This window comes from Gracilinanus agilis, chromosome 5 (assembly GCF_016433145.1).
Source record: "Gracilinanus agilis isolate LMUSP501 chromosome 5, AgileGrace, whole genome shotgun sequence".
In the NCBI taxonomy this organism is placed as follows: Eukaryota; Metazoa; Chordata; class Mammalia; order Didelphimorphia; family Didelphidae; genus Gracilinanus; species Gracilinanus agilis.
The window spans coordinates 293,105,847-293,129,637 of record NC_058134.1 but is presented as its reverse complement, the minus strand read 5'-3'; the positions used below and the strand labels follow the sequence as shown (position 1 = coordinate 293,129,637).

General features: G+C 49.7%; 2 protein-coding genes across 2 annotated transcripts in view; one reads left to right on the top strand and one right to left on the bottom strand.

The window, feature by feature from the left end:
* Positions 1 to 10,960, top strand: part of KCNH3 (potassium voltage-gated channel subfamily H member 3) — a 36,646-nt gene extending 25,686 nt beyond the window's left edge. Inside the window, exons 7-14 of the mRNA XM_044678317.1 lie at positions 596 to 880; positions 1,350 to 1,549; positions 1,917 to 2,166; positions 7,177 to 7,394; positions 7,568 to 7,902; positions 9,321 to 9,424; positions 10,110 to 10,186; positions 10,361 to 10,960. Coding sequence (XP_044534252.1) covers positions 596 to 880; positions 1,350 to 1,549; positions 1,917 to 2,166; positions 7,177 to 7,394; positions 7,568 to 7,902; positions 9,321 to 9,424; positions 10,110 to 10,186; positions 10,361 to 10,960 — 2,069 coding nt within the window. The remainder of the gene's footprint in view (positions 1 to 595; positions 881 to 1,349; positions 1,550 to 1,916; positions 2,167 to 7,176; positions 7,395 to 7,567; positions 7,903 to 9,320; positions 9,425 to 10,109; positions 10,187 to 10,360) is intronic.
* Positions 10,961 to 11,322: 362 nt separating this feature from the next.
* On the bottom strand, positions 11,323 to 22,228 carry MCRS1 (microspherule protein 1). The gene is made up of 15 exons (XM_044677339.1): positions 22,134 to 22,228; positions 20,768 to 20,875; positions 20,173 to 20,311; positions 19,617 to 19,755; positions 18,709 to 18,867; positions 18,441 to 18,550; positions 17,816 to 17,924; positions 15,995 to 16,133; positions 13,065 to 13,140; positions 12,585 to 12,613; positions 12,362 to 12,454; positions 12,125 to 12,207; positions 11,951 to 12,038; positions 11,711 to 11,838; positions 11,323 to 11,614 (listed from the first exon to the last, which is right to left on the bottom strand). The coding sequence occupies exons 2-15, from the start codon at positions 20,775 to 20,777 to the stop codon at positions 11,528 to 11,530; spliced, it is 1,389 nt and encodes a 462-aa protein (XP_044533274.1). The 5' UTR covers positions 20,778 to 20,875; positions 22,134 to 22,228; the 3' UTR covers positions 11,323 to 11,527.
* Positions 22,229 to 23,791: the final 1,563 nt, after the last annotated feature.

Here is a 23,791-nt window from a genome sequence, read left to right as displayed (position 1 = left end):
AAGGAAGGAAGGAAGAAGGAAGGAAGGAAGGAGGGAAGGAAAGGGAAGGGAGGGAGGAAGGGAAAAGGGAGGGGGGGAGCATTTATTAAGCACCTACTACATGACAGGCACTGTGCTAAGTGCTTTACAAATATCTCATTTGAGGGGAAAGGCTGAATTTGGGAAAAAAGAGATGGAAGGAAGATGGGGGAAAGGAGCAAGCAAAGATCTCTGGGGAAGGTGGAATAATAATGAAAACTCTGCTGTAAGTTTTACGAAGTGTTTTGCTCAGAATTGGTGTGAGGTAGGTCCTGCAAGTATTATTATTGCTGTTTGTCAAACAAGAAACTGGGGCTTGGAGAGTTTAAATGACTGGCCCAAGGTCACACAGCTAATTAATGTCGAAGCTGGTGTTTTGCTCCCCAGCCCAACACTGTGTCTGTGTGTTCCCTTGTGCCAGCCAGGCAGAGCACACAAGCACGCCCACCTGTCCGTGTGTACGTTTACAAGTGAACTAGACTCGGCCAGACCCCAGAGCCCCCTTCCCCTGCGGGGGGCCATGGTTTTGCTCTGCTCGAGATCTCTCCTCTGATCTCCTGCTCCACCTCTGACCCAGGTTGGCTGCAGGAGCTGGCCAGACGGCTGGAGACGCCCTACTACCTGGTCGGGCGAGGCAGGACAGTGGGGAACGGCTCTGGCCTGAGTGACAACTGCAGCAGCAGTGGCAGCATTGAGGCCAATGGCACGGGGCTGGCGCTTCTGGGGGGACCATCCCTGCGGAGTGCCTATATCACCTCCCTCTACTTTGCACTGAGCAGCCTCACCAGCGTCGGCTTTGGCAATGTGTCGGCCAACACAGACACGGAGAAGATCTTTTCCATCTGCACCATGCTGATTGGGGGTGAGACCCCACTCTGTTCCCTCTCTTTGGGCCCCCACATCCCAGCCATCCTGGACTTCCACACTTTCCCAACCTCCGGGCCCTGGGGTCGGCCTTTCTCAGGGTTGTTCCCTACCCAATTTTAGGCCCTCCACCACCCGAGAAGCTTTTGCTTCCTCTGGACCCCCTGCTTCAGATTCCGGCCCTGTGAGTCTCTACCCAAGACCCTTCGAGCTCCCTATTGTCTTGGCTTCCAAGCTCACAGTCTCCTGATAACTTGAGAGATGGGGAAAGGCAGCGGGACCTGAGCAGACCGAGGAGCAGGGCCCCAAGAATCCTGGAGCCCCGGGGGCCAGGCGGCAGGGCCATGAAGGGGGCGAGGGGGCGGGTGCCAGCAGAGAGCAGCGGATCCTCCCTTTGGAGGGAGGCGGGGAGCCGTGTGCCTGAGAGCCTGGTGGTGCCCCCCAAGCTGTGATACCCTCTCCTTCAGCACTGATGCATGCGGTTGTGTTTGGGAATGTGACGGCCATCATCCAGCGCATGTACGCCCGCCGCTTCCTCTACCACAGCCGTACCCGGGACCTGCGGGACTACATCCGAATCCACCGCATCCCCAAGCCGCTCAAACAGCGAATGCTCGAGTACTTCCAAACTACTTGGGCTGTCAACAATGGCATCGACACCACGGAGGTGGGTGAGGACACCGTCAGAGTGAAAGACTCGGGCCGCCGTGGGGGGCGTGGAAGCCGGGGGTGGAAGGAGGCAGCTTTCCTTGAACTCCCAGCTGGACCTAACAGGGCCTGCGTGGCACAATGGGAAGGTCACACTGGCCAGAACCCAGACCCGAGTTCTAGTCTCAACTCCATCAGTCCACTGTGGAGCTTTGGGCCAGCTGGTAAATCTCTCTGGGTCTTGGTTTCCTTCGGAGGGAATAAATTGGACTAGGGGACTTCCAGGGTCCTTCTAGCTAGTCTTGGGGAGGTGAGCCGTGAGACTCGGGCCAGGAGAAGGGGGGATGAGGGTCGCCTGCCTGCCAGCTTTCCCTTCCCTTCCTCAGCTGCTGCAGAGCCTTCCAGATGAACTCCGGGCTGACATCGCCATGCACCTGCATAAAGAAGTGCTACAACTGCCCCTCTTCGAGGCAGCAAGTCGGGGTTGCCTGCGGGCACTGTCCCTGGCCCTGCGTCCAGCCTTCTGTACGCCTGGAGAGTACCTCATCCACCAGGGCGATGCCCTGCAGGCCCTCTACTTCGTGTGCTCTGGCTCCATGGAGGTGCTCAAGGGTGGCACCGTGCTTGCCATCTTAGGTCTGTGAAGTGGGTGCTGAAGGAGGGAGGGAGGGAGAAATGGGTCCAGGGAACACTGTTGAATCAAAGTAACTTTATAGAGGAAAGCCCTACTAAATCTAGGGAGAAAATAACACAAAAGTGCATTAGGAATGATACTGAAGGCCTGAAGATGTGTCCACACTAATATGCAGGTGTGGGTAATAAAAAGGCAAAATTGAGACTTTAATACAAAAGAGATAAATACAATTTTAGAGGCTCTATAACAGGGGTCGGCAACGTGTGGCTCTCGAGCCATATCTGGCTCTTTTGAGGGCCAGATGTGGCTCTTTCTGCAGGAGCCATAAAGTCCATTTTTTTCAGGCACTGTTCCAGGAGCGCACTGTGAGCACTGTACGGCTCTCACAAAATGACATTTTAAAAATGTGGCGTTTATGGCTCTCACAGCCAAAAAGGTTGCCGACCCCTGAACTATAAGATGGAACTCAATTAGAGCAATGGAAGGATATCCCTTGTTCAAAAGGAACAATCTAAAAGGAGGGGAGATTTCTATATGTCAAGATGCTATATGCCAAGAAAAATATCTTTCAGAAATCTTTGAACCTGAGGGCATCCTAGGGCATTTGAACACCTAAAAGGAGAAACAGGAGTACTATCATTGTAGAAATATACCGTCTGTGCAGATGGAGGCCATGGATGATATTTTCCTGAAACTTCACAACTAACTAAAGAGGCAAAATAGGGTATTTCAGTTATCCAGACATCTGTTGGAAATCTCATTCTGTTAAATCCAGAGCATCTGATAAGTTCTTCAATTGCCTTGCTGGCAGTTTCTTCTCTAAGAATAGACAGGAAACAATGAGAGTCGTTGCTACCCTGAATCTAATTATGATCAAGCCAGGTCTGTGGAATAGGCTGGACTTAGGAGAAAATTACTGTATCAGAGAAAAGATGGGTGGATTCAGTGAACTCTAAAAAAAGGAATATAAATCAAGAGGGATGGGAGGCTCTAAAAAAGCAGTGTTTTTTTTTTTTTAACCCTTACCTTCTGTCTTAGAACCAATACTGTGTTTTGCTTACACAACAGAAGAGTGGTCAGGGCAAGGCAATTAGGGTTAAGTGACTGGCCCCGGGTCACCCAGTTGAGAAGTATCTGAGGCCAAATTTGAACCCAGGACCTCCCATTTCTAGGCCTGGCTCTCAACCTATTGAGCCACCTTGCTGACCCATTCGAAAAAAAGTTTCTAATAATACAATTGTAAAGAATTTCCAATGAAGAAGAAAAACAGGAGACATCTAAAGAAAGGAAGGAAGGAAATATTTATTGGATATCTACCATGTCCTGCTGCTAAGTACTTCACAAATATTTTCTCGATTACAAGTATTATTCACAAACAACTCTGAGAGATAGTCCTATTATCCATTTTACAGTTGAGGAAGCTGAGACACACAGAGATTAAGCGAACTGGCCAGGGTCACACAGGTAATTAAGTATTTGAGGTTACATTTGAATGCTGGACCTCTTGACTCCAAGACCCATACTTTATGCATTGCACCATCTAGTTGCTTCAAGAAATCCTAAGTTCATGAGGAGTTCTCTCAAATCCCAATCTAACGATGAACATGGATGCAAAGAGAGAGACATAGAACCGAGGATGAATACCAAAGACTATAAGATTGTCAGGAAGACTAAAGCCCACCATGAAATGCTGAAGGTCATGAAAGGAGCCTTGAAAAAGCTAAAATCAGCCCCAGAACAAGGAAAGGAATGGTCTGTCTCATGGGGAAGAGAGCATGATGGGGAGCAGAACAGTCCAGCTCTTTCTTCATCCCCCTTCTCCATCAGAATGAGCTTCACACTGGAAGAAGAGTGAGTAAGAGAAAATTGGAACTCAAGTAGAGACAAGAGGTAATGGCTGCCATCCAGATGCTTTAAACTGCTTCAAGACTAGACCACATCCCACGGCAACGAAAGAGCGTGAACCCATTGTCAGGAAACCCTGAGAACAACTAAGAATCCTTGAGAACAAGAGATAGGAAGATATCTCGGTATTAAAAAAAAAATAGACAAGATGTATTCTAGAAACTAGAGGCCAAATGAGTTTTCTGTTGATCCCTGATAAAGTTTCATATAACAATGAAAAAAAAAAACCACTGCTGGGGGAGGGGGACAAGGAGGCTCTGCTTTCTTCCTATACATGTAGGGACCGTTTTAGCTCTGCACCCATCCATATTCAGGCAGGGTTTGATTCTGGGGAACCCGACCACCTAAACAAGAATCTTTCTCTTGTATTTTTTGGTTCTTTATATCCATGTTCCCAGATTTCTGGGGGAAAGTGCTTAAAGTTCAGGTTTCAGTTCATGTGAAATTCATGAAAATTGCCTCTTCAGACAGGAATTGCTGCCATAGTTGGCCATCCTATCTTCTTCAAGGAGCCCTGGCGGGAAGGGAGAGGGTACTTCCTGCAGGACAACTTGCCCTGAGCAAGGACCCAAGATCTTCTGACTTCTCGGTTCTCCCGAGACTGCCTCTAAGAGTCAGCATTACTGTTTGCTCACCTATGATTAGACAAGGCTGAGGTCCAAGCCCCAGCTCCCTGAGGGAAAGGCTCTAGGTGCCATGGTAGAGGGCTTGCCCTGTTGCCAGGGCAGATAATGCTACCCAGAAAGTAGAAGGAAGGGACGGGGCTGAGTCATTCCATTCTTTTAAACCTTTATCTTCTGTTTTAGAATTTGAGTTTCAAGTTTCCCATTTTGGGGGTGAGACCCTGCTACCAACTTGGGCGCATTTTCCCACAATAAAAGAAGAGCAGTAAGGACTGGGCAATGGGAATAAGTGACTTGCCCAGGATCACACAGCTAGGAATTTTCTGAGGTAATATTTGAACCCAAGACCTCCCAGCTCTCCATCCATCAAGCCACCCAGCTGCCTCAAAGGGTCCACTAAGTGATCTACTTCTGGCTTAGTGGCCAATACTTTCTGATTCAACTTGAATGCTTGATCTCTCCCCCCATTCCCCGAGACCAGTGATGGGCAAACTACAGCCGTGAGCCAGATGCAGCCCCCTGAAATGTTCTATCCAGCCAGGAGACATTATTCCTAATCTGACAAATACAACGAGTAGGATATAATACAATGAAACTTTGAAAGAGTTGCCTTAGAAACAGACTGACAGAGGAGCATTTCCTTTCCTTTCCTTTGACCCCCTCTTTAAAACATTTGCCCATCACTGCCCTAGACACTTCAGTCGTCACAGGGACCAGGTTTGCTCCATCATTTCCATACAATAAATCCTACAGAAGTTAGTGAACAAGAGTTTTCCTGGAAATAGCAAAGGCAGGGACAGCTGGGTAGCTCAGTGGATTGAGAGCCAAGCCTGGAGATGGGAGGTCCTAGGTTCAAATCTGGCCTCAGACACTTCCCAGCTGTGTGACCCTGGGTAAGTCACTTAACCTCCCTTGCCTAGCTCTTCTGCCTTAGAATCAATACTGAGTTTCTCATTCTGAGATGGAAGGTAAGGGTTTAAAAAAAAGGAAAGAAATGGCTATGGCCATTCAGTCCAGGCTCCATGGGATGGCTTCTACGGGTCTCTGCTCACCCTCGCTATATCGAGGATGAATTATTTCATGGCTCTGGTATTCATTTAGAAGAAATTGTTGATCAGCTATATCTGACATGGACTCAGAACAAGTCATGGGAGACGATTTTCCTTTTAGAATCGGGTTATTAGATCTGGATTTCAAGTAGGCACTTGACCAAGGCTTTCCTGCTAACTTTATGAAGAAGATAAAGACAATCTGACAGGCTGGATGATAGTAAAGTTGGGTGGTCTCATACTGCCCAGCAAATGGAGGGCTCTGCCTTGGAGGAGATCTGTGGAACATTTGCATCAACAGTTTGGATGAATATATATATATATATATTTATAGTGTCAGGGTAGATATGCATATATATGTGTAAATAATTTGTGGTTGACATAAAGCTGGGAGGTTCACGTGGAAACAGGATTGTGAAATGTCTCTGAAGACTGCAACGTTGATTGAATGCCTCAGACCAAAAGAGGGAAACTTAGTGTAGACCAATGTAAAATGATATATAAAAACTATATAAATATATAAAAAAGGACACAAGATCATGGAGACTTGGTTTGATAGGGTTTCCCCTGAAAAAGAAGATAGCGCTCAGGAAGGTCTAAGTTCAAATCCAGCCTCAGATACTTACCGTGTGACTCTGGGTTAGTCACTTCACCTCTGCCAAGAGTAAATAACATTTGTAAAGCACTTTGCAAACCTTAAAGTGCTACCTAAATAAATATACAAACCGTGCTTGCTATTTATTTTTTATTTTTTTTTATTTTTTTTAACCCTTCTACTTTGGTGTATTGTCTCATAGGTGGAAGATTGGTAAGGGTGGGCAATGGGGGTCAAGTGACTTGCCCAGGGTCACACAGCTGGTATTTATTTTTATTATTATTCCTGAGAAGGGCGGAAGCTCAGTCTGACCATGCTTTGACAAACGACAAGGAGACAGATTTCAGTGTCCTATAATAAGGAAGAATCATTAGAATTGTCCAGCGGTGGAATGGGCTCACTACTTTATGGGGTGAGTGAGCTTTCCATCGCTGGAAGGGTCCAAACATCCAGTGATATGCAAGTGAAAATGTATCCACTGGGAGGGAGGTTGAGATTTCTCCAGCTCCAAGATTCTGTAAGTCTGCGCATGTTTCTCTACTCTGCTCATCATCCTAGGGATGTTGGGGGGATGAGGAAAGAGAAAGAGAAATGATGAAAAGGATATCGAAGAGATGGAGATGAGAAGGTCCGGCAAGGCGCTGGGGCCACAGAGGAGCCTAGGCTGGGACCCCACGTCTCATCCTGCCAAGCCCTAGCTCTGCCCAAGGATGGGGCACCATCACTCCGGGGAGGAATCCCCTCCACCCTCCATCTTTCTTCTCCTGCTGCCAGGGTGGCGTGGCTGTTGAGGGAGGGGGCAAACTGTGTTCTGCTGATGGGGGGTCTTCCTTCTCCCAGGGAAGGGTGATCTGATTGGGTGCGAGCTGCCTCAACGAGAACAGGTGGTGAAGGCCAACGCAGACGTGAAGGGCCTGACATACTGTGCGCTGCAGTGCCTACAGCTGGCTGGACTCCATGAAAGCCTGGCACTCTACCCCGAGTTTGCCCCACGCTTCAGCCGTGGCCTCCGAGGGGAACTCAGCTACAACCTGGGGGCAGGTGCAGGCCATAATGAGGTAAAGGCCTGTGAGGGGAGTGGGGGGCAAAGAGAGAGGGACCCTGGCCCTGAATGGGGGGTCGTCTGCAGAGTGGGCTTTAGAAGGGTCAGAAGGTGCTAGCCAGGTCATGGTAGTCCCTGCAGGTACAGGAGTGCCACCTGGCATGACCCACTTGTCTATGGGGTCTGTAGGCTGACACCAGCTCGCTGAGTGGAGACAATACCCTGATGTCTACGCTGGAGGAGAAAGAGACAGATGGGGAGCCAGGGCCGACGGCTTCGCCCACCCCAGCTGATGAGCCTTCTAGCCCCCTGCTCTCTCCAGGCTGCGCCTCTGCCTCTTCAGCTGCCAAGCTGCTCTCACCTCGACGGGCCGCCCCGCCATCACGCCTGGCTGCTCGAGGACGGCTGAGCCAGGCAGGGGGGACGCAAGCTGAGGTTGCTGCCCGGGCTTCACGATCGTTGGGCCTGGAGGGACTGCGGCTTCCTTCCATGTCTTGGAATGCCCCCCCTGACCTAAGCCCCAGGTGAGTGGGACCTCGATATCTACTGGATGCCCACTTAAGGCAAGACGCCCATCCACAGTCTTCTCTAGTCAGACAAGACGGTGTGGTGAAATTTGGAACCAGAAGTCCATCTTCGTTACATAGGAGATTTTTTTTTAATTCTGTATTTTATGTTTTAGCCAAAATCTGTCAGAGAGAATTTGTTAACAAGGGAACATTTCTGCTAAGGAAGAGGTTCCGACTGGCTGAGTTCCTTTCGCAGATCCAACTACCAATTTATTTTTTATAGTCATGTTAAATGATGGAAAACCAAAGGACTTCATTGAAGTTGTTTTTGCTTTACCAAATAGAACAATTATAATTTTAATGATGGCATACCCTTGGGAAAGAGTCAACTTCCTGGAAAACTAGTGCTCCTTCTTTGACTCAGGTCAAGGTATAAACAAAAGGATGATTTCCTCTTTGTTGGTGTCTTTCCTAACCCTAACAGAGGTAGGTTCTCTCCATCTACCCCCTGGTTCCGATCTCTTGGAGGAAATGCACATTATCAAATGATATCCAATGGGATCTTTAGAAAGTACTTAGCACAGTCCCTGGCACATCCCTTCTTTCTTCCCTCCCCCTTCCTCCTTTCGTCCTTTCCTTCCTTCTGCCCTTCCTTCCCCATATGGTCCCAGATTCTCTGGAGTCCAAGAAAGTTAAGAATAGCAGCTCCCGAACAATCCCACGGCATTCCTTCTGAATTTCCCGTGACCCTGCCAAGACCTTGGTGCTACCTGCTCTCACATTCTCACATGACCATCTGCTATCTAGGGATGCCCAGCTCTTGGTCTTCAGGGGATGAGGGAGGTTCTCCTAAGGAAGAAGCGTTTGCGAGGGATGGAGATCTTGGGCCAGAGGAAGGGCTGCCAGGGCGAGGGCTAGAAAATATGGAGGGGCCGAAGATGGGATAGGACAAGGAGGCTTTGTGTTCTGCAGGGAGTTTGGGGCGAGAAATGAGATGTGCAGAAGCCGCCAGATTGGGGTTTGAGGAGGCCCCCAAGCACACTTAATCTTGTTATGGGGGCTTCCTCCCCTTGGAATGCCTTTCCTAGGCTCACCTCCATGGAACCTCCAGTCCTCATTGATCTTCCTCTCAGGGTACTCCCACTGCACAGCCATCACACCAGTCAGAACCACACAACTCACCCTGTTTTGCATTCGTTTATTGTTTGCTAGAACAGTCCCATCTTCCCAATGAGCCTATCGGTTCCTGGTGGGCAGAGAATATCCTGCCCAGCAGCTCGGTGTGCCCAGCAGCTCGGTGTGCCCAGCAGCTCGGTGTGCCCAGCAGCTCGGTGTGCCCAGCAGCTCGGTGTGCCCCGCAGCTCTTACCCAGCACAGGGCCTGAGCCCACTGAGGTAAGGAACAGAAATTGATCCATTGTTCTGAACACACAGGGTCGTGGATGGCATTGAGGATGGCTGTGGATCGGATCAGCCGAAATTCACCTTTCGTGTGGGACAGCCTGGCCCAGAATGTAGGAGTCCCTCCCCAGGTCCAGGTACGGCTGATGGGAAATGGGACCGTGGGCAGGGGTCTCTCTCTCTCTCTCGCTTGCCGCTTAACTCCATAAGCAAGCCCTAAAACTGGAAAGGAAGTGGACTGTCTGCCCAGACTCCCTCCCTAGTTCTCTCGGCTGTGAGGGTCACTCCCTGGAGGCAGGCAGAGGGAAGCAACCAGATGTGGTCAGCAGTGAGCCAGCCAGAGGGAGGTGGCCAGACTACCAGGCTCCTAAAAATGGCTCAGAGGCTCAAGGACTTGGATTTATTATTTTTAAGACGTTCATAGATTTCAAGCTGGAAGGGACCTTAGAGAGTGTCTCTGCCCATTGGGGGGTGTCAGGGGGAAGGAGGAATCTCGTGACAGGGAAGAGCCCTGGGACATTAGGAATCTCCTTCCTAGAAAACTCTAGATAAGGGGGAGACTTGGTGTTGCCTCCGCTGCCGGCTGAGGTCCTGCTGGAAAGGAAGGGCCAGAGTAACTGGGCGGGTGGGAGCTGGCATTCTCTTGGGCAAGGTAGAAGGTAGGAGACGGATTTGAATAGCGCGTCCCTGCCAGGATGGTTCCTGCCTTTAATATGAAGGCAGCTCTGCCCACCTGCACGCTAGGGCAGCCGGGGGCCCAGCTCCAGGCCCTCCTTTGTGCCCTCCCCAGTCCTACTTCTCCCCCCACCCCCTCCCCAGCAGAGAGTGGACTGCTCACCATCCCCCTGGGGCCTGGCGAGGCCAGAAGCATGGATATGCTGGACAAGCTGCAGCAAGCGGTGGGTGAGGGAGAAAAGAGCTAATGCCACCTGGGCGGGGGGAGGGAGAGGGCATCCCCTGCCCCAGGAGGCTCCCAGCGAGCGGAAGGGGCAGTGGTGGGAGAAGGGAGGTGGGGGGAGGGAGGTTCCGGCCTGGGCCGGGCACTCTGACCCGTCCCTCCCCACCCCGGGCAGGTGACCGAGCTGTCGGAACAGGTACTACACATGCGTGAAGGGCTACAGTCCCTTCGACAGGTGGTGCAGCTCTTCTTGGTGCCCCATGGGGAAGGGCTGTCCCCCAGGGCAGGAGAGGGTCCTTGCCCATCCAGGGGGTCTGGACTCCTGCAGCCCCTGTGTGTGGACACTGGTGCCCCTTCCTACTGCCTGCAGCCCTCAGCTGGACCCTTCCTGAGTGGAGCCTGTCCCCGGCACCAGCCAGGCCCCCCACCCCTCATGGCTCCCTGGCCTTGGGGCCCTCCAGCCTCTCAGAGTTCACCCTGGCCCCAGGCCGCTGCTTTCTGGACCTCCTTGTCAGATTCGGAGCCCCCGGGCTCTGCAGAACTGGGCCCCATGCCCAGCACAGCTGCCTCCCCGCCCCCTGCTGAGGAGCCGGCTGGGGCAGGGCCCCCCGAACCCTCTGCGGGCCAAGCTGAGGAAACGAACACTGGGGAGCCCCCCCCAGGGCAGGGAAGCCTGTCCCTGACTTGGGACCCCCACGGCCTGGAGATGGTGCTGATCGGCTGCCACGGCTCCAGCACCGTCCAGTGGTCCCAAGAGGAAGGGACAGGGGTCTGAACTCTCCCACGCAGGACTCGGTGTTGTCCCATCCAAAGGCTACCCTGACCCTCCCAGGTGGAAGGACGGGGTGGCGGGGGCCGCATGGGCCCACCCTTCCTGCTGGCTCAGGGCACCGGGCACAGGAGTAAAGGCCCAGCTCGGCACTGGTTCAGGATTTGGGGCCGGGGGGATGAGGGCCTGGGGGCAACAAGTCACTGCTTCCTTGGGGTGTCCATTCCTGGTCTGTTCTTCTTAGCTCCCCCCTCTGCAGGCTGGAGGGATGGGGTCCCTGTGTCCCCTGCATGTACCCCTAAGCCCAACTCTAACGTCCCCATTTCCAATGCTTTTTTAAAAAAACACAATAAAAGGGTTCATTTGGAGTTCAGTGCTTTATTTACAAAAGGGGAAAAGTTTGTGGGGTAGAATCATATCACTGAGGGGGCAGGAAGCTCCTGTCTCCCTTTGGTACCTCCTACTGTGGGAGTCAGGATTTCTCCCTGAAGGCCTCCCCCCCCCCAATGCCCTCCAGGCCTTCAGGGGATACCAAACAAGCCCAGAGCTGTGCCGTTGCGGCTCCCGCCTCCTTCACTGGGGAGTGATTTTGGCAGCCTCGGCCCGGATGAGGGTGATGAGGTCCTGGTTGATGAGGAAAACGAAGCGCAGGCTGGCAATCTGCAGGCGACAGGAAAGGTCATTCTAGGTCCAGAGGAGGAGAACCCGAAAGGGTCCTGAAAACCCCAGACCCGTCCCTCTGCGCCCCCACCTCACCTCCACCACCGAGTTGTTGCTGAGCCGCCACTTGGAGCCACAGAGGACAGGCCGGCCATCTATGTAGATCGGCCGCCTGCCCTCATTGGCGATGAAAAAATCACCATTATTCTTCAGCTTGATGATGCCTAGGATTCAGGGAAGATAAGAGGAGGAATGGAGAGCGCCACTTCCCCAGGGCAGAGGAGGGGAAGCCTCCCCAACACAGAGGGGGTCCCAAGAGGCCCCGGAGCTCCGTACCTTGTTTTCTGGAAATTTTCCAAGCTGGGCCCTCCAAGGAAAGGTCCACGTCGATCTGGTTGTCCTTGGTAGCTCGGCCCAGGGTAATCTGAGGAGACGGTGGAGTGAGTCTGTGGCTCGGACCCCAGAGAGGTCAGAAGAGCCGCAGGAGGAGGGGAAAGGAGAGCCCCTTACCTCCCGGGAACGCATGAGGTAGCGCACCATGCGCCCACGGAGCACCGCCAGGGTCTGGTTGTCGAAGTCTGGAGAGCTCATCCCTGTGGAAGGAGCAGGGCTGGAGGACAGCCTGCCTCTGCCGGAGCCCCCTTCCCTCCCCCAGACCCTGGGAGGAGCCAGGATCCAAACCCCTAGAGGGTAAGCTAACAGGAGCTCAGAGGCAGGGGTAATCCTGGGGGGGTGGTCCAAGCCCACCTGTGATACTGTCCACCAGCACCTGCCACTTGTGCAGCTCCTGCTCCAGCTGCCGGATCTCACGCTTCTGGCGTCTGTCGGCAACTGTCAGCTCTGGGGACGAGGGGGTGAGGCAGTGACCGCGGGCCCTCCAGGATGCCGCAGCCCTCGGATTCTGCCTTAATGTCTCCCTCCCCAGCCCCACAGCCCACAACGTCGTCCCCTGCTGTCCCAGGCCACTCACCGTGCTCGAGCACCTCATCCCGCATGTCCCTGAGAGGAAGGGATCAAGTGATGGAGAGAGAAATGGGTCAGAGCCAGGCCCTCTTCACAGGGCCCCTGGGGAAATGGCCTCCCAGCCCCCCTCACCACTGGGGGGCCAAAGGGGTGCAGAGGGCATAATAGTATCTCTAGGGAGCCAGGATCCTGTGGCTGAGGGGATGGGGAAGCAGTCCCCCTCACTCAACAGGAACCCCAAAGTTACCACTGCTACTCCAACCTGATCCCTTGTTCCTCAAATATACTGTGTGGCCAATCCCTTCTACACTTGTAGTCTGAGTGCCACAGTCTTCCAGGGAAAGGAACCCAAGCTCAGCTTTTAGAACCTTTTAGGAGAGGACCCTCCCCTTCCCTTCCCCCACCCCCTTCTCAGAAAGGCTGGCATGACAGATGGGGGAAACCAACCCAATGCAGAAAAGGCAGCACCCCATTCCCAACAGCTTACTTGAGCTTGCTATCATCAATCAGATCCTCAGCATCAGAGAAATTCAGCACTTGGTCCCCCTTTGGCAGAGGCTGCACTGAATGGAGAACGAGAGGGTCAGCACCCACTGTGCCCTGAGGGGAGCAGACCCTCAAGAACAAGGCCCCCATGACAGCATGTATACATCTCATGGTACTGAGCAAGACAGGGGAGTGTGGGCTCCACAGGGAGGACCTTCAATGCAGGAGGAGGCAGGTACAATGGGCACCCCAAGAACCTCTACTAGAGAGAGCAGAAGACTTGGCCCTCTGCAGCAAGCCTCGAGGAGTCCTCAAAGGTCTCAGACAGACTCCAGGCTGGCCCAGTTCCCATTACCCTGCTAGAAGGGACTTATGGTCATTAGACTACAGGTCTAGACGAGCTTGGATAAATGATATGATTTAAGAAAAAGAAATGAAGGAAAGGCTGAGGGGAAGGAAGTATTATTGACAATTTATCCTTTTTTAAATTAATTTGTTTGTTAGTTACATTCACATTTCCACAGAAGGCATCACTCAACAACAAAATGTATATATAAACTGTCTTTCTTGTTTCTGTTCAAATAGTAATTCTGTAGCTGTAGATGTTTTCTTGGTTCTATTAGTTTCACTCTTTATAATTTCAGTAGGTTTTTCCAAGTTTTAAAAAAATTAACTTAAGACGCAGCTAGGTGGCTCAGTATTGAAAACCAGGCCTTAGAGACAAGAGGTCCTGGGTTCTGATTTGGCCTCCAATACTTCCAAACTGTGTGACCCTGGACAAGTTACTTAACCCCCACTACCTAATCCTCTCTTCTGCCTTGAAACCAATACACAGTACTGATTCTAAAATGAAAGGTAAGAGTTAAAAAAAAATTAACCTGCTTGTCATTTCTTGAAGCACAATAGTATTCCATCCCAATCATAGACCACAACTTGTTCAGCCATTCCCCACCTGATGGACATCCCCTTAATTTCACCACAAAGAGAGAAGCTATAAATATTTTGGAACATTTAAGTTCTTTTCCTTTTTCCCTGATTACCTTAGGAAACAGACCCAGCAATAGTATTGCTGGATCTAAGAGTATACACACTTTTATAACTCTAGACATAATTCCAAATGGCTCTTCACAATGGTCAGATCAGTTCAGTTCTGCCAACAATGTATTAATGTTCCCATTTTTCTACATCCCCTCCAACATTTGTCATTTGCCCTATTGTTTGCCTTCTCAACTGGTGGGGGAGGAGAGAGAGGGAGAGAATATAAAACTAAAAAAAAAGTTAAAAAAAATAAAGTGATATTTAGTTAATAGGTAAGTTTATACAAAATAACTTCAAGTTAGCCATGATCTTACAAATGTGTAAAAGGCTGAGAGTTTTTTTGCTATAAGAGCAAAACTATATTTTATCCTGCCTCAGTGCTTTGTTTTCTATAGCATTTTACACAGTTGAGCTCTGAGGAAGAATGAAGAAGCTAGGGTGGGCCATTCCCAAGAAAAGGATTGAATGCAGGATTCATTAGATTCAATCCCTTGAATTGAATGCAGGATTCATTAAAAGGCCAGGCTCCAGTAAAGATCAGCATCCTAAGAAGGCCTCCCATAGGAACCTTTCAACCCCTAGAGTCAGCTGTGCCAGTTTAGGGAGGCCATGAAATAACACCTAGGCATTAATCTCTGTGGCTATGATCTCTCATTCGATCTTTGCAACCACCTACAAAGCAAAGGGCTATATAAGTGTTTTACACAGTCCAGTAAAAAATATGTCATACTGAGATATAAAGTGAAAGCACATGTCCTTTTTTTAGTAAACTGCAGAAGTGTGAGGCAGTGTGTGTGGTCATCAGTAGCAATCCCTCTTTCATCACCTTTTTCTAGGAAACATACTTCACAGCAATTAAGGCTGGGAGGAACCTAAGAGTACACTTGGTCCAGCCCTCTTCATTTTATAGAGAAGGAAACCAAGGCCCAAGGAGGCAAAATGCTTTGCCTGAGGTTATACTCTAGGATGACAGGATGATTGGCTAACGTGACACAAAAGGACAATGGCAAATACCGAAAGGGAAGAAGGAAAAATAGGTGCACTAATGCACTGCTGGTGGAGCTGTGAACCAGGATTCTGGAGAGCAATTTGGAACTTTGCCCAAAGGGCCATAAAACTGTGCACACCATTTGACCTAGTAAAACAACAATGAAGTTTATATCCCAGAAATATATAATTGTATATTACTGTGATGGGATACTAGAGCAGGATGGTTTCAGAAAAACCTAAGAAGCCTTATATGAAGTGATGAAAAGGGAAATGAGTGGGACAAGAACACATTCCAAAGTAACAGCAATACTGTAATGATGATAAACATAATGTTCCAAAGGCCTTATGATGAAAATGGCCTCCACTTCCAGAGAACTGAGGAACTCTAGGTGCAGACTGAAGCAGACCTTCTTCACTTTTTCTATTTTTCTTGGTTTTGTGTTTTCTTTTGCAGCATGGCCAATAAGGAAATGTTTTTCATGGCTTTATACACATATAACAGATTGCACATTGCTTGTCCTCTCAGAGTCGGGAAAAGGTGGAAGAGAGAGTATTTGGAACTCAAAATAAATTTTTAAATGTTAAAAAAAAGGAAAAGGCAATTGAGAAATATCTAACAAAATAAATACATATTTTCAAAAAGACCTCAAAACATTAAATAGCCAGAATGTGAACCCAGGCCTTCTAACTTTCAACCGGGTATTCTTTTATTACACTGTTATAATGAGTGTCATCTCTGAGTCAGTCTGGAGTTGTCTGCTGTGCTCCTGCCCAGGACTGAATGCATAGGACCTATGGCCAAGCCAGAGCAGCTCTAGCAGAAATTCTTCTCAGACCATCCCAGGCCCCTCCCAGGTCCATCTCTGAGAGACGCATACCTCTCCTCCTGGGGTGGCAGCTTACCTGTCTGGTCCTCCAGGAGATAGTACTGCTTCATGAGCTGCCAGTGGCTCTGCAGTGCCTTGGCTGTGCGGGACAAGTAGAAGGCATCAGGGTGTCTGTGCAGCAAGTCTTGGAAGGTCTCCAGGGAGGGCTGGCTGGCCTGGAGGAACACAAGGTCAAGGTCTGAGTCCCCCTTTCCACCTCAACTTGAATATTCCTAAAAGCCCCACCAAGGTGGCTGGCAAAGTGGCTACTAGGAAAACAAATGTAAAAGGAAAACAAAACCCTAAAAATGAGAACTAACCACAAGAGAAATGGTTTGCTTTGGAAGGATACAAGTCCCTGGGGGTCTTCAAGAAGCTCCACTCAGATATGGATTTTAAGGTCTCATCTGACCCCAAGATCCTCAAGTGATTTTCCAGCCTCTGGTTTTTGCCTCCATTTTTATTTTGCCCCATTCACTTCTGGACTTATTCTAATTTAGTCTGTCTCCACACATGAATTGAACTAAAATCCTCCCCCTAGTGACCAATGACCTCTTTAATGCTAGAACGATAACAGCCTTTCCTCTACCCTCACCCTTCTCTTGCCATATTTGAGAGCTTGCCATAATTGAGAACTTCTTTCTTCTCAGGCCCAACTCTCTCCTCTGGGTTTTTGTGACCACCTTCTTCTGGCTCATCCCTGTCTGCCAGGTCTCAGACTATTCTGTAAGACAATTATCCATGGCCCCTTCCTGTCCTCTACCCTGCTCCCTTCTCCAACACACACATGCATTTTGCCACAATTAAAAAATGTACCAAAGTTCTACCTTGGGCCCTCTTCCATTCCCATGGACTCAATTATTATCTCCATGAGGATGATTAACAAACATATATATCCAGGCCTCATCTGCAGCCTGAGTTCCGGTCCCACATCTATCTCCACCTGATGTCTCATGGGCAACTCAAACTCAACACGTTCAATAATACATGAACATGGTTGTCCCTTAACCTTTCCCTCCTCTTAGCTTCCCAATTTCTGGTGGTGACACAATATTCTTCTAGGCACTTAGGTTCCCAACCTAACTAACATTAATCTGAGCTCTTCTGCCTTCCGTAGCAGCTGAGTCTGACCAGTTCCACCTCAACATATTTTGTATCCTTATTCCCCCTCACACTGCCACCACCCTACATCAGGCCCATATCACCTTTGGCCTAGATTGTTACAAAAGCCTCCCACTTATCTGCTCCAATCTCTCCCCATTCATGCTTCTTCCAAAGCACAAGGCTGGCCATGTCACTACCCTGTTCAAGCAACTTCAGTGGGTTCCTCTTGCCTCTAGAATAAAATACAGACTGCTCTGTTCGCCATTTAAAACCCTTTACATTCTGGAGTCAAACTCTTCCAGGGCTCTGATGCACTCTGGTCAGATTGGCCTCCTTGCTACTCCCTGACATGCCATTTTGTTTCCCACTTTCCTGCCAGGTCTCCCATGTCTGCAATGCTCTCCCTCACTTCTGCTTCTTGGAATCTGTTGTTTCCTTCAAGGCTTCACTAAAACATCCCCTCCCTCAAGAAGTGTTCCTCCAATCCTCCCGTTTTTAGTGTCCTCTCAATCATTTTGTATTAAGTTTGATATATGTCCTTTACTGAACTTTTCTTTGAACATCCAGGTAGAACACAAACTCCTGAAGAGGAGGAGCTGTCTTACTTTTGGTTTTGTGTAACTAGTGCCTGCTTAAATAAGTACTTGCAGACTGATCTGGTCAGGGTAGGAATTCAATTCACCCAAAACCTTCCCCTCCCCAGACTCTAACCTACCCTCCTCCCCCATGTCCCAGCATTGGCCCCTCATCTTACCGATCCCACCTTGCTCAGAAGCTGCTCCTCAGCTTTGCTGAACAAAGCCTTACTCTGTATGGCTGCAATGGCCTCCGGGTGTAGCTGCCTCATTGCCTGACAGGCCAACCTGGAAGGGAGAAAGGAAATCGGTGGGATTCAGGGGAGAGAAGAGTCTTACGTGGTTCCTGCCTCTTCACAGAACCCAGTAGTCATCAGGATCCAAATTCTAGATGTTTGACTCCATTTGAAGTGGGTAGTCTGAGGACCTCTCTATCCCTCAAGCAACCAGCTGATTGCACTCCTCGGAGAGCCACTACTCTCATTTACAGATGAAGAAATCAAAACCCAGAGAAATTAGACAACTCTGTCAAAGATCAGTCAGCTAATGAGGGGGAGCAATGAAACTAGGGCCAACATCTTCCAACATCTAATCCAGTTCTCTTGCTATCACATGTTGCCCAAAGAAAGTAGGATGGTTCCCACTCAGAACTTGCCCATCCTACACAGGCTCCCAGAAACTAGAAAGATTTAGGGGGAAGAATCTCTCCCCAGTGGAGGCTGGCTTCCTAATCTGATCACTTAATTCTCAAAAAGTATAAGAATCCCCTCTCCTAACCCCAACCTGTGTCTATCCCAGACTCACTTGGAGATGACAGGATCATACAGCAGGGCGTACCAGCGCTCCTGGACCTCTCGAAGGGTGAAACGGCAGCTAAATTTCACACCCAGGTGGACTGACGTTAGGTCATTGGTCTGCAAGGCCCCAGAACATAGTTACTGGAAGGATCTTAACCAGGGAGGGATTTCCTACTAGAGTCCCCCCTTGGGATGGCCAGATAGCAGGCTAATCTATGAGGACCCCCCAGAGCCTGATTAGGAGTGAGGGGTGATGAACTATGTGGTAGTGATACCTGTAGCACAGCATTGATGAGCAAGAGATCGTCTGCCGGCTTCCAGCGGCCCAGGTCCTTGGTCACCTGTAGTGGCTGTTTGCTCTTCTTCATGCGCTTAGTGAGGCCAGGGGCAGGGGCTGGGCTGGGGGGTACTGGTGTGCTCAATGCCTTGGATACCTAGGGAAGTTGGGAGTGTGGGCTGAGTGGGGGGGAGAGGGGAAGAGTGGGGCTGGCCTGACTAGATGAATACAATCCAACTCCCTCACCCCACTCCTACCCTACCCCCCCCCCCCAGCAAAAAAGGTAGTTGTTTGTTTTCTGTAGTATTCTTTCTTCAAAGGCCCAGAGCCTCACCCAGCATCATGGGGGAAATGCATAGAGGAAGTATACCTGACCCAGTTATTCCAGATTTTACCTCCTCCTCCCCCACTTCCAGTCTGTGGGCTAGAAAGCAGTCCCTGACAGCAAAGGGTCTGTTATCTGATGTTTCCCTCCTGACTGCTAGGGGAATGCTACCTCTGGCAAAGTGCCCAGGGCCAGAGCAATGCCACCTGGAAATTGTTTTTATACCCCAGCGCCACTGGGAATGGGCTGCCTACTCCAAGAATAGACACATGCTTAGTGCCTCCTACACAGGATGCTATACAGGATGAGTGGGAAGGGAGGAGGGAAGGGAGGGAAGAAAAAGGAAGGAGGAGGTACTGGGTATGGATCTGAAAAATTGAGTGGTAAAAAGAAACAAAATGCCTCTAAATATATGGGGGTTCAGCCTTGGGTAAAATGTTCCTGGCTCTTACCCTTCAGCCCCGCACCCCCAACCCCCAATCAAACATGGCCTTCTAAATGAAGGTTAAACTGCACGGACAAAAAACCCAGCTCTCACTATAAATAAGAAAGCTAAAGGAGTCCCCAGGCTTTCTTCTCACCTTCTTTTTTTCACTGGAAGAAGGCTCACTCCCTGAGCAACGCCCTGGTTCCACTCCTGTGGCACCCTTGGCCCGTGTGGATGATTTTGCCAGGCTGCTCTCCACCAACTCATCATCAAATTTCTTCCTCTTGATGAACCTAAAAATAATCTGGCCCAGTTATCACCCTCCTTCCTGTTGTACTGGCAGTTGCTACCAGGGAGGTAACTCCATTTCATGAAGGAGGCGTGTCAGTTAGTGGATTCAGGGGTTTGTTAGGTGGTCTCCCCTATGGTGGCATCTAATTTGATTAGCACTCTTTGATCCACAAAGGTATCAGTGAATCTTTCTACACAGATAATGCTTTTGAGAGGACAGTGTCTTCCCTTGTTCTCAGCAGGATATAGTTTGGCAATGAAGGAAAAGGAACTTGGGGCTATGCCAATCCCCCAGCCCCAGACAGTCTCATGTACCCGTGATTCATTCTCCTGCTGGAAACATAGTGGGGAGGGGGAGAACTAGGAGTACTGGGTGCTGCAATACCCATCCCTGTTCTTATCCGCATAATCATTACTACCTGGAAGAACTTCTCCGCTTGGGAATAGTGCCCAAGGCCTGGGAAGAGCTTCGCTTCTGCCCGGCCAATGACTCCTCATCTTCTGAGCGGCTGGCAGTGCCAGATGCCATCAGAGATGAATCTAACAATCCCTGAGGATCTAGAGGAAAAGGGAATAAAAGATCTCTTTTCATATCACTGTCTCACATAGGACATTCACACACCCCCCCCCAGCAGAGGAGACCCCCTCCAATGCTTCTGTCTTCTTCCCCATTTCTCAGACACCCAAATATGGTTAATATAGCCTTTATATTATGAAGATGGGGGCTAGATCTCCAAATTTTACATTTCCTCCTGACATCATATTATACAACACAGAACGGTAATGCCAACATGGGGTTCTAGGCACAGATTCCTCTGTCATGAAAATGTGTCCAATCACTAAGACAGAAAGAAGAGCTATATTTCCATGGAGTCCTGCTATGAGAGAGTAAGGGAAGGCCCAGGAAGGATGTGACACTCAATTAGAACTAAAAGAAAATTGTGAAATGTTTGGGCTAATGTGAAGAGAAGTCCAGATTTGCAAGTCAGGGGAGCTGATCTGATCTGATACTACCTTTGTCCATCCTTCCAGTCTCTTAAAGCCAAACCAAAGGGATAGGAAGTGTCCCACAGGTTCATCCAAGGCTTCAGATAGGGTGAGTTGAGAGGCTGAGAAGGAAGTCTGCAAACAAAAAGAGCAGGTCCCCAAGATGTAGTAGTTCCCTTTCCTTACACAGGCTCCCATCCCAGCTGGAAATTTTCTGAAAACAGAAAAGACTTGGAATCCCCATTTGCTAAGTCTTCTTTCATTGTCAGAATTTCTGCCAGGCAGAAACAGCACTCTAGAGTTCTCTGAGACAGCAAGGTAAGTCACCCCTGTAGACTGAGCCACTATGAATTAACCCCAACCACCCTGGATTGCAGCCTCTCCTCTGCAAGGCTGTATATTATCATCTCCACCATTGGGCAGACAGAACTTCAAAGGAGATGAAGAGGGCAGTTAGGTGACTCTAGATAGAGAGCCAAGCCTAAAAATGGGAGGTCCTAGGTTCAAAGCTGGCCTCACACTCTTATTAGCTAGGGGGACCAGAACCGTTCCCCCCCCCCCCATTGCCTAGCCCTTCCTGCTCTTCTGCCTTGGAACCAATACACAGTATTGATCCTAAGATGGAAAATACAGGTTTAAAAAAATAAAAATAAATTAAAAAAAGAAAACGGGAGTGAAACCTTTCAGCTCTGGCGAAAGATTTGCTTTACAGAGGGTGCTAATGTTCTTGGCTACTAAGGAAACTTTAGTAATTTTCTGGGGCCATCAACCTCAAGGTTTTCAGCAGGGTTTTCCACTGCCTCTCAACAGATGTGTTAGATCACTGCTAAAGGACCTGAAGGGCCATCAAACTCAGCCCTTTCATGGGCAGATCCCAGGAATCTAGCAACCGAAGTGGGATCCGAGGGCAGGTCCAATGGGCTCCATTTCCCAGGAGCCGCCCTGTCTCCTCCTCGGGTAGAGAGAGGAGGGAATAGTAGCTTTTCTGACGGAAAACCAAGGTCACAGTCTCTCCTGTACAGCTTGGGGGGTCTTTAGGCAGAGTCTGAGGCACCCCTTCCCAGAAGCACCCTCTTCACGCCCGACCCTCAGTCCTCAACCGTAACGGCAAGGAAGGGCCGGGAAGATGAAGTACCCAGAATCAGGCAGTCAGAGCCGCCAGGGGTGCAAGCCCCGAGGGGGCGGGAGAAGGCCAAAAGGCTCACCTCCCGCTACCCCCCCACCCCGGCATATCGAACCTGCGCATGCGTACCCTCTGTCGGGCCGGGCTAGGCGAGCGCATGCGCAGGTTTTTGGGGCGCTACCGGGGCGGGCCCCCAAACCTAATGTGAGAACAGCATTCCGTCCGCCGCCAGATTCTCAAAAGCGAACCACGGGATTGGGAGAGTCTCACCATTCCTGGGCCGCCCGCTTCAACGCAGTATTCGCGGCGACGGCAGCAGCCGCAGGGCCTCAACCGACTTTCGTGAGATACTTCCAATTCCGGGTCTAGGGAGAAGCCGCGGATTCCCTTCCGGTTCGTTACAGAAACACTTCCTGTTGCAAATGATAGTGTGATGGGAGGGGAGAGGTATGGCAGCAGCTATGTTAGTAGGGTTGCCGCCATCTTGGTAACCTAAATGCAGCCTCGCTTCCAGTACCTATTGGGAACAGCAGAAACTTCTCCGAATGCCTGTACCACGAAGGCGACCCACCGAGGACGTTCTTTTCAACTCTGACCGAGGATTTTTCAGCAAAGACCAAAGAGGACTGAGAAGCAAGAGGAGCTGGCCACGCGGCCGTGACTAAGGACAGGACTGCGCATGTGCGATGGAATGGGTTGTGGATTCAAGAGGAAGAGCCTGAGAGTACTCGTTCTAAGTTCGTGGTGGAGGGATGGTTCCACGCTTGGCTCTGCTTGGCTTGGCGAAGGTTCCGCAGTTCCTTTAGTTCTCTTTCATTCTTTTTACCCACCATCCCACTCACTTCCTGAGCACTTTCTCAGACCTGGTTCCGGATAAATCTTGTAATACCAATATTACCAGCAGACGTTAATATAGAGTCCGCCATTTGTTTGACTCTCACCACAGTCTCCATCCTCTCAGCTGCAGCTTGTTGGCATTTGTTACCGCCTTCCATCCCGCCTTTCTCAAGTCAAGTTCCCTGCCCAAGCCCAATGGGCTTTAATCTCTATACCAATTTACGCCCTCTCCATTTATCTAGTGATCCCTCAAGCACTCTGAGCTCCAACCCGATCCCCCGTCTCGTAAATGATCCACTAACATGTCCAAAACAAGACCAAGAGCTCCCTTTCCCTAATTTCCCCATATCAAAGTACTTACGAAAATGGCTAGCCTGTATGTACTTTTTTAAAAAAACCCTTACTTTCTGTCTTAGAATCCATACTGTGTATTGATTCTGTCTATATGAAATCTAAAAGAACCCCAAGTTTTAGGGTTAGCTTGTGAGCTGGAGATCCCAAGTTCTTCCCTGTTCCCACGAGAGTTCTCCCCAAGGGGAGTTTCAGATTTAGCTAGTCTTGAGACTAAACAATAGTAAATGATTATCCCTGTTAGGTGGGGGCTAAACGAATGCTAAGTACTTTTTGTCTTAAGTAGTCTTCCCCTTTTGTATCAGAGATCCCAAGAAGACCATTCCCTGGGCTGGGGCCATCCTTTTAGTGTCCATTGTAAGTAAGTAGTCCATTCCTGGCTTACACCCTAGCTATGCTTCCTTTCCCAAACATGATTGTATCCTGTCAGTGTAGGTTGAACCCTCCCGTTTCTTTGTAACCATGGTAATGTCAATCAGTCATATTTCCCTATCTCTCAGTACCCCCCAAAGTATATAAGCTTCCCAATTTCTTTTATTCTTTGAAACTGTCTACCTCCCTGGGTTGGAATTTCCCAGGGGTGGGTGGCCAGAGCAGCTAGAGTCTCCAGGCTCTGTGTGGAGGCCTTCAGGAATTATGCTGAACCCCTCTCCTTAATTAAAGAAGTGGTTTTTCCAGTTTAACAATTCCAAGGCAGAAGAGTAGTAAGGACTAGCCTGTGGAGGTTAAGTGACTTGCCC